This window comes from Sinohyriopsis cumingii, chromosome 5 (genome assembly GCF_028554795.1).
Source record: "Sinohyriopsis cumingii isolate HCF-2022 chromosome 5, ASM2855479v2, whole genome shotgun sequence".
In the NCBI taxonomy this organism is placed as follows: domain Eukaryota; kingdom Metazoa; phylum Mollusca; class Bivalvia; order Unionida; family Unionidae; genus Sinohyriopsis; species Sinohyriopsis cumingii.
This window is the reverse complement of record NC_142965.1, coordinates 38,123,167-38,144,163: the sequence shown is the minus strand read 5'-3', so window position 1 is coordinate 38,144,163 and position 20,997 is coordinate 38,123,167. Positions and strand designations below refer to the sequence as shown.

Below are 20,997 nucleotides of genomic sequence, written 5' to 3'. Positions count from 1 at the left end.
AGAATGAGATGCAGGAACTACAATGAGAATAAGCAGCTATAATATAATAGAGAAATATTAACACAAAATGAGCTGGAATAAATAACAGAAAGATGTATTTACACTGTATATGTTGTAAATGAGATTATATACACAGAGGTAAACAACGTTACAGTTTGGAGTTATCTGCAGAGGTTGTTGGATTTATGTTGAATTACTTTTAAGAGAAGTCAATGTATCTTAGCACATATACACTCAGTTAATTAACTTAAATCAAATATGTTTAGTCACAGCTACAACAATGACATTAACGTTACAAAATGTATCTATGATGGGCGGTAGGTAAGGATTAAGGAGGTCTCATTTTGGTATATTAGTGAGTTCGAATTTTCCAATTTATAGATAAACAAAATAATTTTTACAAATTTTATTACACATGATAAAAAAGAAATAAAAGTCATTAACGTGTTCTGCATTAACTTGTCTTTAGGCTTAGACTTGTTTTGCTTTGTATGCATCAGCTATCCCATTCTGCATTCTTGCTTTTTGTCTTGTCTTTCTTCTATTGAGTTTGGTGATAGCACCAGATTTTAAATCATGTAGCCAACAAAATCAAACAAAATATTGGATTTTACCTTTTACACTTTTGGTTGAATCTGTTTTCTCTGCTTTTCTTCTCCTTAGGAAATAATACTCAATTCCTGTAACATGTCCTTCTCCATTTGTTCCATATTCTTAACTATTTGCAAAATAAAGAATCTGTTAAAACTTCTTTTTGTCTGTTTTTTAAAAAAATAATTTTATATAGAAATACTGTGTAATTGATGCTGTCTCAAACTTAATTAAATTGCCAGTAGCTGGTATGCTGTCTGTTTGGTTTTTCTCTTTGTCTGCTGTATCACATTTGATGTCTATCCTCACTGCTGTCTTTTTTTTTTTTGCCCCAGAGAAATGCTTTCTACTTCAGGTGTGTTAAACCCGCACATCTTGTTAGCATGATTTCTTATTTACATCGACTGTGATCACTATGATCACTCTTTAGATATATTAACATTTGTAGGTAGCAAAGAATGTAAGTAACTGATAAACAGTAACCGACTGTCACACAAGTGTAGAACATGCTACCATAAAGCCACTAAATGGTACCGAGTTGTGTTAGAATAAACGTAGAATAGGCAAACCAAACTTAAAACTTAGCAAAAAAGGCATTTACACGCTCTATATGTGACAGACATTGTGTCTTTAAATGTTGGAGACAAAGTACACATTAACTGTTGTTCAGTACGAATCGTTTCTTTCTTTCTCCCTGAGTTTCACATTCCGCTCCACTGTCAGTCAAACGAACTCGGTGCGAAATTTAAACCTAACCAAATTTGAACAGCATGGCGGGCGAAAGAGACAGGGAGACGGCAATAATGCACGGGATTAATCTCGTTCGGCTCAGAGAACGCGTCAGGACATACATAGATAAGGTAAGTAATTATTTTATTGCAATGTATTTTCAAAAATTATTGCTAAAGCATCGTTTATTTCGATCTAATGCAAGGTTGTGATCGGTGTGTCTCCCGATATCGTGATTTTGACCCATTCCCTATTTTCGTTAAACTATAACAAATGTTGTGGACAGAATCATCTACCTAAAGATAGCCAGATAGCCAAATGTGCAGAAATGACGACAAAATATAGCTAAATAGTGCCCAGATGCTGGGCTTGACAAAGTTTTATAAAATGTAAGCTTCCCAGGAAAGTTTATTTGCCGCGTGGGATATTAGAGTGTGCCTCGAAATATGAAAACAATATTAAAACGAAAGTTAAAAAGTAACGTAAATTAAAATATTGGATGTTTTCTTGACATTGCGTCATATTTTTGAAGTAATAAAGAACTTTTATTGTATACTTGTCCAGGGATGGTCCTGGCTTTTAAAAAGCTGTCGCAAAAAAAATCGCCAACTTCAATATTTTGTCGCCAATTTTCAAAAAGTGTCGCCAAAACAAGTAATGTACATTTTTCCAAGTGTTAATTTAGTCTATTAATGTAACAGGCAATGAAAATTACAAAAGATGGGTTAGTTAATACTTTAATTACAACAAGCATTAACAAAATGTTACAAAGTGTTACATGAAGATCCGTCGCGATTTTAGGGCTGCCCACTTGTTGAATGCAGTTTCAAAGTCTGATTTTTCACATCTGTACATGCTGATTCTCATTAAATTCTCGAGAGATAGGATGCAGAGCTTATTTCTGATGTCAGTTTTTATGAGGTTCATCTTATGGAATCCACGTTCACAGTCTACAGTGCTGACAGGTGACACCAGTAGTCTCTCAGCAGCCCCCCCCCCCCCATGGCTAGCTTCACAAAGCTTGTAGTGAATTGCTTCCTAAATCCCAAGAATGATCACTGAATGCTGTATAAATTTTCTCGACAAGAAAAATAGGATCTCCATTCCCACGAATGAAACTTACACGAGTCAACACCTGGCAATACTGGACCGTATATATAAGCATAAATTCACACCCAATTTAGGGATTCTTTCACTCCTGTATTTTGAGAAATAAATAATTATTATTAATTATGCAAAACTGTTTTTTTTTTTTTTGCTATTTCTTGTTGCGGAGTTTAAGTCTCTGCAGCCGTAACACGGGACTGATGGCAAAAGGAAAAGATCAATGAGTAAAATGCTGCACTGGCGACAGATGTAATTGTGATTGAGATTTTTTCCATTTGCTTTGTATTTATACACAGTAGTCGGTACTTAAAAGGTTATCAGTTTTCTATGAAGGTTCAGCAAAACTATTGTATTGGTGTATGTATAAAAAAAACAAAAAAACAGAAGGATTAGCGATACAATTAATTGTATCCGTTCTATTCGCGTCTTCAGAAGTCGGTCAGTTGTAGGTATAGTGCGGTAGCATGATTGACTGTATCGCAACATACAGTCCTCAGCCCAGATGTCAGCATAAGCAGATTATGATGTAACAATGCACTGTAAAGATGGGGTTGTCAATAAGAACAAAGGATCGTTTGTGTAACAGACTGATTCCAATGCATTGCTTAGTCAAGTTTGTGGCTTCCTTTAGTTCTGCCTTTTAATTTATCCAGTCCAAATCCATGATTGTATGTACAAATTAAATAACCAATAAGTATGTCGCCAAAAAAATCGCCAGATGGGATATTTTTGTCGCCAATAAGGGAAAAAAATCGCAATTTGCGACATTGGCGAAGCCCAGGACGATCCCTGCTTGTCTTTGTTTGCACATTACACAATACCAATACTATTTTGAAGACAGATGAAAAATGTGTATATATGTAGATGAGTAAAAACGTCAAACAGTTAGAATACATATTTAGTGAGAAGAGACAAGACAGAAATAAATAGAAGAAGTTAAATGAGAGTTTAGATGAGAGATGCCCCATTGAACTGAGACCCCCCCCAAAAAAAAAACATAAACGTGTGTACTCATATTGAATGGTTTGATTTATGTTCTTTAATTTAGCTTAAATTGTCAGCAGACTCATCACTTGTACTAAATTGTTAATAATGAAAGATAGGCTTTTTATAATGATATATTTATACTCACAACTGAATGATCAAAGAACACTTATTTCTCTGTTAACTTATTTGCAGAACAGGAAGTATGTATTGTTTTACTATAGTTTATATAGTTTTACTATAGTTCTTACATCAACACGAGATGATAAACATCGCTTGTGGATGCTAAAGTTTCAAAGCATCAGTCATGCTTTTAAACATTTTTAGTTGTCTGATCACTGAAGACAAGTACACATTATTTTCAGATCCATTTGTCACTGAAATCACACAAATTATATTAACAATTGTTGTCTTAAAATATCAAAACAACTTTTACAAGTCTGCTTTTGAGTACATGTATCTGGAACTGCAGTACATTTTGGAACCTTCTCAAACTGTCTGTGGTTAGGTTAGGAGATATTATGATTAAAATGTTACTATTATGCAATGTTTATTCTCATTTTGTCATAATTTGCTTTAAATGGGGTCTTTATCATATCTTTGTGTGAAAACGTAGAACTCACCTTGACTCGTTGGAAGTGCATCATATGAAATCAAGGCTTGACAGATTGAAACTGTGTACTGTGTCAAGATCGCATTGTATAAAATTTGTGGAACATAAAGTATTATGCATTGAACTTGGCCTGTCTAAAAATTTTGGGCCATGTGAAGTTTGTTGCAAACTTGAGATTGTCTTGGGTGTCAGGCAAGTGGATTTACCATATACCCAAATCCAACAGCACATACTGACATGCAGCAACCAGGTTTTAGTTCAGCTCATTTTCTACATTTCATTTCTAAAATCTAAACATATTTGTCCATTCTGGAGGTAAAACTGACAACAATATGCATAGATTTGTTTATATGAACTAAGAAAAAAGTGATTGCTTCTGAGTATTTTTTGTTGATTTAAAATCTCAACTGCAAGTTGGTCAGTTAAAAAAAAAGAAAATACTTTCAGATGAAGAACTCATACAGGTATGGTAGGAATTAAGCTCTTTTCATTAATGTATTAATAAAGAAGAAAAATCATTTTTATCCTGAAGTCAGAGTGTAATTGTTTGATAAATGCTTATTAAATAGAAATTTCACGTATATAGGTTTTCCTTGGCATTACCCAGTGGTCCTATGCTCAAGTCTCACACTGTGAGAGGTATAGAAAAAATAAATGTCTTATTGACTTTCAGGCTGGCCTTGTTGCTCTTTTTAACCTTAATGAAATGTAGTCCCTGAATATAATTTTTATCCAGCAAATGGATGTCAATCTTGATCACGCTTGATATAATGGAGAACTTAGAGTTCATGGGTACCTGATGTATTGAGATGTTTAGTCAGCATTTATTTAAATATGGACAAGTTTCTGGGTATGGGTGACCCCACTACTGGGAAGCTAACAGATGAAAAGATTTGTCAAAGAAGAAAAAACAACAACAGCAACAAAAAAAAAAGTATAGAAATTGTTCAGTGATAGAATAAAGAATATGAGTTCATGGACAGATCAGTTCTTGTGGGAGGAAGGATGGAATCTTTGTGAAAATGAAAATGATGGACATATTTTTTTAGTAATTTGTGCAGAGAATTTCCGTTGCTATTGAATGTAAAATCTTCTTTACTTATGGGAAGAGAATTGCAAGCTGTTTTATCTGTTTCTTTATGGTACAATTTCTTTTCTCATATAATTAATTTGAAGATTCATGTTGGACATTAATTAGCAGGACTAGAGACCAATATAAAAATGCATTAAGTCTTTACTCTAATCAAATTTAATAACAATTCACAGTGTAATGAGGACATAAATGTTAGTAGTTTTCATGGAGCCTTCTACTTGACGATTCCTCTTTTGACAAAGACTTGTATGTCATATACATGTACACAGGCACATACATATGTACACATACATGCATTCACAGAAAACTGTTGTTTCAGTGCAAAAAAGCATAGTTGTGTTTTATAATGGATACAAAGCTTCTGTCATAAATCATCTACTTAACATCAGTATTCAGGGCTTTTTTTGTCTGATGCAAGCTGGGTAATTTACCCTGCTACTTTTATTTTATACCCAGCTACTTTGGAGAAAAATACATGTAGTTTAATTAAAGTAGTCTTGGGATACAAGGGTCCTCCTGAAAAATCTGGGCAACCAGATATTCAGAGTTAGTCACATAGAGATGACCATGAATTCTCAACATCTTTACACCTTGAACTTATGTACTTGTTTGCCGTATGTCCACAGATGTTGCTTATGTTGAAGTTTTTGAAGATGAGATTAATTAATTCCTTAAAACAGGGGGGCTTGGAAGGTTTGTAAGCAACATCACTTTAGTTGTTTTTCTCTTCAGAAGCACAAATGTTTTAGTAAATGAAATAACCAAAATACAGGAAATAATTCTAAACTATATGGTTTCATTAGCACTTAACATAATTGTAAGAAATGGAAATAAGATATTACACTTTGTTTTTTAAGTACAACAGGTACTGGTGAACTGAATATATTGTATGCATTTGGATACTAGACTGTATATTTGTCTCAGTTGGGAAATGTGTCAAATTAATTAGTAGATAAGTATATACAACAGCTTCATTGATGTAGTGAGATCATGTATAGAAGTAATGATAAATCCTTCAGTGATATTGTTAATGTTGTTGTTTTGTTTTTACAGTTATTTGAATATGTGTTCTGACTGATTTGTGTTTATTAATTTCAGCATCACTACGAGTCTGCTTTGTTTTGGGCTGATAAGTTAGCATCCTTATCAAATGGTAAGGTTATACCCTTTTTGTGTATTTTGTGTAGAAGTTGGTCAGTATTTTGTAAATGCATAAACATATACCACAGAAATTCTCTCATCTTAAGTTCATATGCTTTTTTGGATTAAAAGGTTGAAGATAGTTCGTTGTTGCATGGAAATAAAACTCAGAAATTCTCGTATTTAATGTGAAAATATATTGATGTTATAATTGATGAGCTAATCACCATTAGATTTGTAATTAATACAGCACTCTATATAATGGGAGAGCTCAAGTCCAATTATTCCATTAAGGAATCCTGTTGACCAAGTAAGTGAAATTAGTGTTATAATTCTATAAGCTGTAAATTAGTGTTATAATTCTATAAGCTGTTATCTGTAAGCATCAATTTTTCATTATAATGTGACAAGTGGTCAGCAAGCTACTCTAAGATGCTGAATTCAGAGTAGCTGCTCATGACACTTCTTTTGATGGGCTAAGAAAAACAAAAGACTAAGGGTATCACACAATGTTTCCAAAACATGAATTTCAAACCCCAATTAGTCAGTCAGTAAAATTTCAGGGCTACATGCTGTATGAAATAATCACCCTGGTCTTGTCATTACCCTCAACTATGATGAAAATTTGAAGTCATCCTTGCTTGCCTTGAGTCATAGGCCACCACCGCCCATGGGTGCTTTAGAATTTAGCATGTTTAAAATTTTTGTTATCACTTGTCAGTTAATAAAGCAATCAGAAAAGTTGTTACTAGATATTCTCATGCATTGAAATTGATGATTTGTTGTTTTAATGGTTATTTATGTCTGTACTTTATTGATGCACGATAATCTCCCCAAAAATTCACAAATGAACCTTGAAGAGTTGAGTGAAATTTCATTCTTTTGTAGCTTAAACACAAACATTTTTTTTTTTGCCAGGCTTAATACAATGGAACTTGTCTTGAAAAACCACCCCATCAGCCTGATCACTCAAGACATTTAGTCTCATGACAGTTCATAACACTATATAATCAATAAATATGTGCATTGTGAGTCTGGTATCTCATGGCAGTAGTAGTTAAAGATAATTTTTATTGTACTGTTAATGTTGAATGAATTTATTCAACATGTAATCTTTCTAACATAGGTAGAATGGACTGCAAAGACAAGTATCAAGCACCTATTTTCAATAGTCACTTGTACTTGAGATTATCATCTGAGGTGATTACAAAGTTACACAATAGCTCTTTAGACTCAGGATTAGAAAAATGTATTATTTAAAAATATAAATGAGATAGTGACTGAGCAAAATGTAAGTTACAAATAAATTTTCATAAGTTCTTAAGTTTGACCTACCTGACTCATTAGTGACTATTTTCCCATTTTTTGCCCCATTTTGGTTGGCAGGAGAAGACACACACATGCACACAAGTGCATAAATATTCAGTCAAGCATGATACATTTTGTAGTTGAAATTCACATATAGATAGAAATTATTTGATGCGCAGAAATGAAACAGACAGGTGTATTAAATATCTTGAGAAATATTGTTGTCAAATGCATGACATTTAAATGTACACATAGAAAATATTCAGTTCGTCATATAATAAACACATAAAGCACCTAATTATAGCACTGTATTAATGCAGTACTACCATAAATATCATGTCCAAAAGTGTAGCAATGTATAGCACTGTGGATTTAAAAAAATGAAATTTTGTCTTAGATCATCATTTTCTTTTCAAAGAAACCATTATTTAACAAATGTTGATGATGCCTGCTATACAGCAGTTAGGTGTATTATACTAGTTATATTTTGTATAGATATTAGATGCTTTTATGTTACAAATAATTGTTGCTGGTTTTTGCTTCTAATTTATATAATACTGCCTTCCCTTCATTTCTGTTCTTCTTTGACTGGCAGCTTTTTTTAGCTCTGTCAGTGGAAGCCCAGAACTGCTATGCTCATTGCCCATCTTTTAGTGGAAGCCCAGAACTGCTATGCTCATTGTCCATCTTTTAGTGGAAGACCAGAAATGCTATGCTCATTGTCCATCTGTTAGTGGAAGACCGGAATTGCTATGCTTATTGTCCATCTGTTAGTGGAAGACCCGAGCTGCTATGCTCATTGTCCATCTGTTAGTGGAAGACCCGAGCTGCTATGCTCATTGTCCATCTGTTAGTGGAAGACCCGAGCTGCTATGCTCATTGTCCATCTGTTAGTGGAAGACCCGAGCTGCTATGCTCATTGTCCATCTGTTAGTGGATGACCCGAGCTGCTATGCTCATTGTCCATCTGTTAGTGGAAGACCAGAGCTGCTATGCTTATTGTCCATCTGTTAGTGGAAGACCCGAGCTGCTATGCTCATTGTCCATCTGTTAGTGGAAGACCTGAGCTGCTATGCTCATTGTCCATCTGTTAGTGGAAGACCCGAGCTGCTATGCTCATTGTCCATCTGTTAGTGGAAGACCAGAGCTGCTATGCTTATTGTCCATCTGTTAGTGGAAGACCAGAGCTGCTATGCTCATTGTCCATCTGTTAGTGGAAGACCCAAGCTGCTATGCTCATTGTCCATCTGTTAGTGGAAGACCAGAACTGTTATACTTATTGTCCATCTGTTAGTAGAAGACCAGAACTGATATGCTCATTGTCCATCTGTTAGTGGATACCCAGAACTGCTATGCTCATTGTCCATCTGTCAGTGGAAGACCAGAACTGCTATGTTCATTGTCCATCTGTTAGTGGAAGACCAAAACTGCTATGCTCATTGTCCATCTGTTAGTGGATGACCAGAACTGTTGTGTTCATTGTTCATCTGTTAATGGAAGGGCAGAACTGCTATGTTCATTGTCCATCTTTTAGTGGAAGACCAGAACTGCTATACTTATTGTTTATCTGTAGGCTTTTAGCAGTTATGTGTCATTGCTGCCTTTTTTTGAGATAAGTCATGAAACTTATCCTGTGGCCTTGTTTGTCCTAAGTGAAGATGGGCGACTCAAGCATATGGTATGGTCATCTTGAAAATCTTACTGTTTCCTGAAAACATGGTCAAAACAACAGTTGTTTTTAATTGAAACACCTCTCATAGCTCTTAGGTGATTCTGAATGAAAGTGGTGTTGATCTAACATACAACATGGACACCATGGTACGTTGTTGTTTTATTTTTTGCTTGTTTTTGTTTTGCAAAGACAAATTGACTGTCAGCATTCTGACATAGATTTCAAGGGCAAAAGTCTGTGACTTGATTTTTTTTCAAACCCAGTCAGAAGAATATCTCAGATGATGACAGCTCAATAACGTGATGTAAGGTTCAAGGTCATAGGCCATGGCAAATATAAGACAAGGCAGTGTATCAAAATATACAGTAAATGACTTTTTTATTTGCAGGAGCTGTAGAGGATGTGTATTGGTATGCACAGACGCTCTACCTGACACATCAATATCATCGAGCCTCTCATCTTATACGCAGCAAAAATTTAGATAAAGTGAGTGCTTCATTAGTCTACTTTTATTGGTCATGAATGTATTCCATGGCCTAACTTGAAAATATTAAGAAAATATTGAGAACTAAGTAATCAGGGGTTCTACTAATTTCTTAAGTTAGAAGTCCAAGACTTTCTGTACCATTTTTGGAAATCCCAGCCTTAAATATGAAAAGTCCCAAAATTTTCACTGGTATTATCATTCTAAATTAGTGTGAATGCATTGATACACTGTCATCTATATTTATGATTGCCAGGGAGTATACAGGAATACCTGTAGGTAAAGAGCTTAGAGATTAATAGTAGTTTATTTTACTCTTTTCAAATTGTGCAGTATAGTTCTGTGATTATGTCTTAATATCCACTATTGTGGTGGAATATCAGTGCATAAGAGGTGTGGAGGAATAGGTGCTGAATTATGGTGAGGCAAAATCAGCTTTGCTTTCCTGCCTTTTTGATATGAAACTATTGTGAAGAGTGACTCAATTGCCCAGATCAACCCCTTGCATCATACCTGGTAATGTTGCACCAGTCTTTGAAATAGTACCATTTTAAAATAAAAAAACAATTCATGTTATTTTCACTTGCATAGATTTGTATATTCTCAAATAGGAAATAGTTAATGTCTGCTGTCCTTTGAATCAGGGCATCATTTTAGATATGGCTACAGCAGCCTTTTAAATTGCTTTCTCCGAGCTTTAAATAAATTTTAATGAAACCTTTTTGTTGGTGTAGACATCTATTTCATCTTGTTAAAAGAAATTTCCTCTCATAAAAATTGTTTTGTCTGATATACACAAAGAATTATCTTGTAACTACAGTTCTCTAAGTCATTTAACTGCTTTTAATTTTGATCTATATCTTTATGCAGCTTTAATCAGTTCCTTTTTCTTGCAGACCCAGTTATCTTGCAGATTTCTAGCAGCAAAATGCCATGTAAGTAGAAATTATTACAGGAATAAATGATAATGATTGGGTATTTATTGATGTGTAAATTTGATCTAATCATTTTAAAAGTAAACATATAGCCCTCTCTTCACTTTGTGAATGATTAGGTACAATTTGCACATCAGTAATTGTTGAGCCATGCTCATTTAATCATTATAATTCCTATTTTCCTTCTTTTATTACTAAAATCAGCAATTATTTTAAACAAAAATTGATATTAGGTAGCATGTAGTTTTCTTTTATGACAAATGGCATCTGATTATCTAGCCCTTACAGAATCACTGAAAGTAGTCCCTAGAATTAACCAAGTGTATAAATTCCAGATCAGTATCATGTGAAAATTTACAACCAATCACATGATAGAAAATGGAGATCATTCATTTCATTTGAATTATTCAGGTATGGGATTGAACTTTGTTTAAAGATGTTTTATATGAAATGTTAGTGGTAAATATAAAAGCATTGTAGTGTTATTTTTTTCATGACATTTGATAGTGATACAGATAGTATACATGAAAGTAAGGTAGGAGGAAGATGTTTATATACACTGTGATATATGTAAATATTTTTGAGGTAGTAATGGTCACCCAAGTATGTGAGTTACATGGTAGAATGGTAGAGCCTTCACAAGATGTGAAGTTACATAAAGATAAAATGGTACAACCTTCACAAAATGTGATGGAGCAATGAAGATACAGTGGCAACATCTCTCTTGGTGTAGTGCTGCAAATAAGATGTTGTAGGAACAGTTTAACTGACAACAAACTGCAATTTTCACATTACACCAGATCGACCTGAAGAGAACATACTTTAAATAATGACCTACATGAGATACAGTGAAGGCTTAACTAAGTCATACCAACATAACCATGAGATACAATGAATCCTTAACCAACCCAGTCATACCAACATAACCATGAGATACAATGACTCCTTAACCAACCCAGTCATACCAACATAACCATGAGATACAATGACTCCTTAACCAACCCAGTCAGACCAACATAACCATGAGATACAATGAATCCTTAACCAACCCAGTCAGACCAACATAACAATGAGATACAATGAATCCTTAACCAAATCAGACCAACATAAGCATGAGATACAGTGAATCCTTAACCAAATCAGACCAATATAACCATGAGATACAACAAAGCCTTAAGGAAGTCAGACCAACATTCTTAATAGAAGATGGCAAAGGGGATGGCAGGTTTAGTGTATAACTAGTCTTGACAATCAGACATGTTGTGATTTGGATTTTTAACATAGCTTAAACAATTTTTCAGTCATATCATTACGATGTCTGCAGTGTGGCAGTTTATAGAGAGGTCTAGCACTGGGGCATCATGCCACAGACATGTAGCATGATGTCCCACCCAGTCATATTATCCTGACACCAGGCCGACCAGTCCTAACACCTACCTCTTAATGCTGAGCGCCAAGTGAGGCAGATGTTAGTACCATTTTTGTTTGTCTTTGGTATGACTCGGCCGGGGATCGAACCCACGACCTCCCGCATCCAAGGCGGATGCTCTGACCACTAGGCCACCAGAGCAGTTGACAACCAAACATTATTTTTGGGCTAGTAAATGTTCATGTTATTTGCTTTGTTTTTAGAAATAGAATTGTTATCCCCTATAATAAGTGTTTCTTCAGGATTGACATTTAGAAAATGAGAAAATGTCTCAAAGATGAGTAAAATCTCCGCTCAAATTTTATGGTATGTTATTTGTAAACTATGGTGGGAAAATCACAGTAAATCTGTTGGTACTTTCTGAAACAAATTGAATTTTTTTGGGCTTAGCAATGACAAGCTGTTTTTTAATTTGACTAAATAGCAATTTTATAGAGGAATAAAATTTGGTTGAGTACTTACTCAAGTTAAGAAGTTTTATGAAAGCTATGTCAGAATCAGTTAATTATGTTTTTCCATTTCTTTTTAAGCAGTGAGCTATTGGGCACATTTTCTTTGATGATTACGATTTTTGTTAACTAACTCAATTTTGTTTGTAGTGGAAGGTACAGTATATCCTAGTACAATGTACAGGCAGTACACTGTAGAGGGTAGACTGGAAGGTACAATATATCCTAGTACAATGTACAGGCAGGACACTGTAGAGGGTAGACTGGAAGGTACAATATATCCTAGTACACTGTACAGGCAGTACACTGTAGAGGGTAGACTACATCCTAGTAATCTTCTAAGTAGACATTTTATGTCTGATAATTTAATGGATTTTTTTTGAAAAATACAAAGTGATATGTATGAAAATTTATGATACATTTGAATAATTATTATTTTGATAATTGGATTGTGTACGAAAAATTAAAGAGTACAAAAAATACATGAAATATGGTATATCCTGGTACATTACTTGATGATAGTACACTTCACAGGCAAAACTTTGTGTGAACTCTTGTGTTGAAACAAAATTATTATAATAAGAAAACTTTTCATTTGTTTAGTAAGATTCATTACAAATGGTTCTGTGCTTTTTCCCCCAAAATTAAATGGTGTTATTGTTTAATGTAGTAATATTGTCCACAAGAAAATGGTTAAAGATGACCCCATAACCCAGCAAATACTTTTTTTGGGGGGGTTGTAGATAATATAATGTTTTCTACATTATGCTCTCACCATAGGGTAGCGTGTATGTTCTAAGTATACATGTCCCTCCAATAACTGTTTTGGTTTTACTGTGATGACCTGGGTTTATTTTCAAATACCTTTATACAATTTTGCCTTGAAGAAGACAGAACCACCTTGATTGGGGGTCAAAAGGTCAGGGGTCACTGTTTAGTCAAAGCAAATTGTTTTTTGTGCAGTGAACTCTGTGTGTCATACCTACACCAGACTAGCAGGTGGGTTGCTCTGTAAGAGAATAAGAACCCAGGGATGGTGCTGGGCTTCACCAATGTTGCAAATTGTGATTTTTTTTACTTATTGGCAACAAAATATATCAACTGGTGATTTCTTTTTGTAACAACATTTTTGTGCTGTTTAGACTTGCATATACAATCTTGGGTTTGGGGTGGAGAAATTCATAGGCATTATGAAAAGAAGCTGAAAACTTGGATATAAAATGCACTGGGAGCTATCTATTGTTACATAAACAAATCATTTGTTCATCTTGACAAACATGTCTTAACAGCACATTTTTACATCAAAATCCGATTATGCAGGCACTTGGCCTGGGTACTGTATGGTGTGATACACTCAGATACTCATGCTACAGGATTAGTTACAGTTAATTAATCTATGAAGACAGGTATTGGAATGACTACAATCGACGAAGTGACAGTATTTTTGTTATTTTTTGTAATGTACCAAAAAATATTTTGCTGAAACGTCAAATAAGACTGATTACCTTTAGAAGCACTGATTGTTATGTATAAATAGTAAGCAAATGGAAAAAAATCTGTCCCAATCAATCCTCTACTAAAATTATTTGATGTTACTGCCGCAATAACAAACTGGCATTTGTGTGGTTCTTGAAAGTTTGCTTTTAGCAGTGACTTCAGTAACACATGCACCTTTCATCAAAGGAAGTCAGCACCATACTTAAAGAAATGGAAGCTGATTGATTGTTGCCTATTCCAGAGTGATTCAAACACTACTGTTGTGCCATGAAAGTTTCTACTTTGCAGAAAAAAATGTTTATGCTTATGAGTGCTACACAGGTGGCATAGAACGCAAATTAAATTTTGAATCTTTTGAAACCATATATACAGGGTTCCCACGCTGTTGGGAGAAATGATAATTTGTTTCCCGACCATGAAAAGTCCTGGAATTATGCAAATAGTGATAAAAGTCGAGAAAATCTCCGGAATTTTCCGTCACCACCTGACGTTCGAAACAATCACATAATTGAACTAAACTGATCGTGAGTTAAATTTATCGAGTTGTGAGTATTTAAATCGTTATGTCTTTAATCTGCTAAAAGACAAGATAAAACTAGGTCGTTGATGAAATGTGACCTGGTGCTCGCGATTTGCATTGCTAGTCGCACGAGTACTGTACACATATTTAACAACCCACCTTTTCAAATATTGCAGAGAAAGAAAATAAAATATTAAATGTAAGTCTTATACTGGTTGTAATAAAAATACAAAAACAAAAGAACACAAAATTCTCCATATTTATATATTCCGAGAACAACTTTTGGAGTATTGTTGTATCACGTGGACATGTGATCTCTGCTTGATAAATCAGACTATCCAGATTGCTGATTTTTACAAAAAGTATCTGACTTTCATTTAATATAACTGAATTTCTCTACAACATTATAAAGGAGTTTGTTGTTGATATCATGTGAATATTGGACTATCTATGTCCTCATTTGAGATTGGTGAAGTCATGTGATTAGTAATGCACATGGCAAGTACTGGGTCAGGTTTCATCTACGCCGTAGTTTCATCTTGTTTGACTGCAGATTAACGACATAACAATTATAATACTTGCCATTTCTGAGAAAATAATGGTGAAAATAACGGTTAATTAGCCAGATTGGATTCATGCAATTGTCATTCGAGAGTTATGCGTTGGTACGTCACTGTTGTTTGAATGTATATATGTAGTTTTTCAGTCTTCTTGAGATTCTGAAGCAATACAAGACGCGTGAGAAAAGTTGAATTGAACAAAGGGTTGTGGTCATACTTGCACTCCTTGTGTTCGTTTATATTACCGATAAAGTAATTTCATGTTGTCAGAGATTTCGCTGTACTTTATTGATAAAATGTCAGACTCCTGTGCTTGAACCTGTAACCCAGAACATCCTATTTACTATGTATTTTTTAGAATCATACAAATAACTACATTTTATAAAATATGGAAATGTATACCTTAAAAAAATATGCATCTTAATCAAAGTTTCCAATTTTGCAAGAAGTTGTCCCAGACATACAAAATTGTCTGCTGCCCAACATGTCAGCATGTCACTAGAATGGGATTCTCACAAAATTTCCTAGCGTATAGTTTGTTTCTAAATTCTTTGGTATTTTTCCCCATAAACAAGATGTTGTAAACACATTACACCCTATTCATTGTTGTTTCTTGTCCACATAATAGCTCATTTTTAAAAAATAAAATATTGAATTTTACTAAATTTTTTACAAGATCGGTTTAGTTGGCTTAATATTGCTTGCAATTAATTGGCATTGTTACGTTCAGTTTGGTAAAACTATCTATAATCCTGATCAAACTACTTGATGGAACTGCTGACAGAAACAGTCCAAAGTAATGTATTTCATTTCTAAAGCCTGATTGATAAACATTACATCTTTTCAAAGCTGTGCGCAAAATTGGCCGACATATCGCGAGTCATAAAAACACACTTTATGGTATCCCTTGTGTCCAAAATTAATATTATTTTGAACCGAATATCATGGTGACAATTGCCTCTTTTTAAATGGTAAGCATTACAGTATTTTATTTTCATCAATCGGTCAAATTTGGTATGCATTTTGCTTCAGTATTGGAGATAGAAACCTTAGGTATGCAGAAATGCCCAGCAACAGCATTGTATATGTTAAAAAGTGATACGATCTCCTGTATCAATATATGTTTGGGGTCTGGTTTAACGAATTAAAAGAAGGCAAGTTGATTTTACAGAAAAATCAGTCCTTGTTTATACAACATTATATAATTGTGAAGGTCTTTTGTCAAAATTTAAATCAACCCTTTTGAACATGATTTTCAAATGATGGATTTTTAACCATATCGTCTTAAGGAGATTAGGTTGTTTGAAAATTCTTTTGGGGATTTTATTGGTACAGATAAATTCAGGGTTAAATTCTTTTCGTTACACGCAAGATTCTAATTATTTGAGGATTTTTTTTTTCATACTGTAATAGGAAATGTTACTTTGCTATGAAATGGATATATATTGCAATATAATTCTTTTGAATTTAAAGTTTGAAAGGAAACAAAACATAATTTATGTTCATTATGTTGTTCCCACTTAGCAACATAATGCAGCAAAATAAAGTTAGAATTTTTATTCTGTACATTGAAATGACTTTACATGCTAATTTTTAGGAATATAATCAAACTTGTTTCATGTGATACATTTTGTGGTTTTGTACATGATCATCTTTTCTGACTTCGATGATTTTGCAGAGTCTTGAAAGAGAAACATCTTTAGATTTAGAAAATGTCTGTTTTATAATCTACAATGTTCTTTAGTTCCATTCAGTAATGGTCATATGTGAGCCTTGAAAAAATTAATTTCAACCTGGAAAAACCCTGGAAATGACCTGGAAATTTATCTTTATAAAAGCGTGGGAAACATGTATATATTTGGTTACAAAGATGTTTGTTAACTTTTTATTGTGTTTTCATTTCCTTATTAACAGCCTGACCAAAATCTAGGCCATGTACATTTGGCATGTAAACAACTATAAAGCCACTTGCTACTGGCAACAATGAATATCTCTTTGACAGTGGGATAGACCCAACAAGGATTAAGTTTTCTTTTTTTTACATACAAGTTATTTGTGCTTTCTAATGTGATGTGAATGATATAAAAATGTTCTAACATGTGATCCATACTTGAATTTATGGAGTTTTCATATACATTATGCATTATGGATAATTCTACACAATTGTAATTTGTCAATACACACAAGTATTTTAGATTAGTTTTGTCTTGAATTAATCAAAATTTAAATTGTTGTTTTTTTTTTTCTCTTAGAGTAACTGCTACTCGCTGTTGTCAGGTCACCTCTTACAAAATTTCACTTGTATGCAAAAAAAATGATTTATGTAGGTCTCCCCCACTTATCTCTACATCGACTTAAGTCAACAATATTACCTTGGTAATGGGGATATCAGGATAAATGGGTAGTACCGTATTATGAAACTGGAGACATTTTTTAAAATTGGTGACAAAATATTGATGTGGGCGATTTTTGGGGCAACAACTTTATTAATGCCAGTGCTATCCATGAGAACCATATTGATTTGGGAGTCAAAAGGCCAATGTTCAGTGTAACTTTGGTTGACCATAGTAATGTGGTTTTTGTGCATTCCTTCGTCGAACTTTGCAAGTAGGTGATCCTACAGGAGTCAGAGAACCCTATTGATATGAGTAGCCAAATGTGGAAGCTCAGTGTCACCTTGATCAAAAGATAATTTTGCAATAATTTGTGATCTACTGAAGACATATCACCACACTTTATGGATATGTTGCCTTTGATAATACCAAAAAACCTATTAATTTATTCTACATACAGTGGTTAATGGTCATCTTTATACCCTACAAAGATGGACACAACATGTATATAAAAATAATCAGCATAGGTTATGTAGCCTGGAAAATTTGATTGGAACCAGCCAATCAAACCTATTTACTCTGTCATTTAATTCAAAAGCTATGAGACTGAACTTGATGAACATTTTAGTTTTTGTTTAGGCTTTAATGATACTTTCTAATATTATCATACAAGTAATGTTTTTCAGCGGTTAGCAAATCTCCAGGATTTATTGGAGAAAAATATTAATGGTATTTATTAGGACTACTATTATTAAAATGCCATAAAATTTGAATAGTTTAATTATTTAGTGATATTTTTGTACAAAATGGTTGTCAATGAATATTCTTTAAGATAAAAGAGGGATACATAAAGAAATAGGTTTGTAAGTATGTTGCAATGATGTTTGAAATATTTGTCCCATAAATAATTGTATGGGCTGGTATAATTAATGTAAGATGAAAATTTGGAAACTAAAATGTGCCTTATGATTTTCTTTTGTGCTGTTGACAATTATTTCAGTATGAGTGTAAAGAATGGCAGGAAGCACTCAACATCCTTGACCTGGTAGAAAACAACACAATTTCCCAGCTAGCTCCCATCAACAGCTTCAGTGTGACTCGAAGTGTCAATGAACTTGAAAAAGATCCACACAGTAAGGAGGTAAATTAAAACATAACACAATAAGAAAAAAACAAGATGGAAAAATTTGAAAATAATAAATCTTTCTCTTCTTTTGAACAAATCATGGCATGTTGAATTGAGCTTTTATGTTTCTACACAAAATTAACATTTTTCTTTACCTTTTAAACAATATTTACCCAACAAAACTTAACTTCTTTGGGTTTGAGGAGGGGAAGAATTTGTCCAGCCATACAGTTTTCTAGACTTTTCAGTTATAAGCATATAATTTAGATATCGATACTTGTAATATGATTGTTTCCGAATATAATAGGCAGGTCTTTTATGTCTGAATATCATAGGCAGGTCACTTATGTCCGAATATCATAGGCAGGTCATTTATGTCCTGTTTGTTAATAAAAGTTGCACAGAGTGGTAGTATCAGAGTATAATAAAAGTTGCAAATGGTATCATCAGAGTATATTTCATGGTCAGAGAATAATAAAAGTTACAGTGGTAGCATTAGAGTATAATAAAACTTTCACAGAAGTGGTAGCATCAGAGTATAATAAAAGTTTTATGGTATCATCAGAGTACATTTCGTGGTAGCATCTGAGTATAATAAATATTTCAGAGTGGTAGCATCAGAGTATAATAAAAATTACATGGTATCATCAGAGTACATTTCGTGGTAGCATCTGAGTATAATAAATATTTCAGAGTGGTAGCATCAGAGTATAATAAAAATTACATGGTATCATCAGAGTACATTTCGTGGTAGCATCTGAGTATAATAAATATTTCAGAGTGGTAGCATCAGAGTATAATAAAAATTACATGGTATCATCAGAGTACATTTCGTGGTAGCATCTGAGTATAATAAATATTTCAGAGTGGTAGCATCAGAGTATAATAAAAATTACATGGTATCATCAGAGTACATTTCGTGGTAGCATCAGAGTATAATAAAAATTACATGGTATCATCAGAGTACATTTCGTGGTAGAATCTGAGTATAATAAAAGTTACACAGTGGTAGAATCATAATATGTTGTTGTTGTTGTGGGGTTTAACGCCATTTTTCAGCACACAATAGGCTATACATGGCGGCCAGTATTAATGGTGGAGGAAGAACACGGGAAAACCCCGGAAAGAACCACCGACCCACGAGAAGCTACTGGCAAGCTTTCTCACATACCAACATTGGCCGAATCCAAGACTCAAACCCACGCAGACAGAGGTGAGATGGCAGTGATCCGTAACAGAGAGCGCTTTAGACCACTCGGCCACTCGGGGCCCCGAATCATAATATAGTAAAAGTTATATGTAGTGGTATCATCAGAGTATAATAAAAGTTGCACAATGGTATGGAATCATAGTATAATAAAAATATATAACATAGAAATATATAATAAATCTTTTGCTATTACAGTTTCAAAATTTTAATGACAAGGCTCCTAATAAGCTGTACATTACAAGGTACCATACATGCTTAAAGTTGAATCCAACTGTAGACTGCACAGACCCAGATCTGCCATTGTCTAATATGCAGGTACATCTAGTCTGTGCAATTTATTAGGAATAATTAGTAGCACAGACAACATAGACCCTAACCCCCAGGTGCATTATGCGATGTCAGATCAGGGTCTATGTAATGTTGTTTGCAGTTGGACTTGATTTATAAGTGAGTATATATAGTGAAGTTCTCACCTTTCAACATTACAGCTGGAAAGCTCCATAAATTTACTGCGGGGAAAGGTTTATGAGGCAATGGACAACAGGAATCTGGCAATGGAATGTTTTAGGGAAGCCTTGAGGCAAGATGTGTACTGTTTTGAGGCTTTTGACTTTCTAGTCAATCACCACATGCTGTCTGCACAAGAAGGTACTTTTAATGTCCTGCCACAAAATATGTTAGATGTAGATAGTATTATCTTTGTCTCTCCATTCATTCATCTAGCCCTTCCAGTTCTCTCACCTTTGTTAAAATTTGTGTTAAGGTCAGTTTCTCATGCAATTTGGCAAGTCCTTTCCACTGAAAATTAAGTCATTGTAGCCTATATATCATGCTTCTGTGATCTTGATTTAAGTTTTGCATGTTAGTCCATTGTCCTTGCACTGTTTGTTGCTGAATTATGCAGTGTCATGTCTGATTATGTCTTGAATAGTACAGCATCATCAAAAATTAATTATGGTGACCTATATTTGTGCTTCATTGATGGTAGGTTATTTAGAGGTTGTGTTAGTATGAAACTATGCACCATGGATATAAAATACATTAATCCATTTGGGAAAAGATCCAACCTTGTGTTCCTCAGAAAATTGAGAGTGCAATGCAAAAAGACAGCAAATTTCATCATAAAAATTTGCCATAGTTGTGTTTGTCATATTTATGATGTGAGAAATCTTAACAATGGCCAGTATGAAAATGATATTTAAGTTCTCAGTTTGTCT

At 33.9% G+C, this 20,997-nt stretch overlaps 1 protein-coding gene across 1 annotated transcript in view; it reads left to right on the top strand.

Annotated features, from left to right (window-relative positions):
* Positions 1–1,352: 1,352 nt before the first annotated feature.
* Positions 1,353–20,997, top strand: part of LOC149798969 (cell division cycle protein 16 homolog) — an 83,079-nt gene continuing 63,434 nt past the window's right edge. Inside the window, exons 1-6 of the mRNA XM_089957879.1 lie at positions 1,353–1,451; positions 6,216–6,270; positions 9,626–9,723; positions 10,618–10,656; positions 18,445–18,585; positions 20,269–20,428. Coding sequence (XP_089814005.1) covers positions 1,362–1,451; positions 6,216–6,270; positions 9,626–9,723; positions 10,618–10,656; positions 18,445–18,585; positions 20,269–20,428 — 583 coding nt within the window. The 5' untranslated portion in view covers positions 1,353–1,361. The remainder of the gene's footprint in view (positions 1,452–6,215; positions 6,271–9,625; positions 9,724–10,617; positions 10,657–18,444; positions 18,586–20,268; positions 20,429–20,997) is intronic.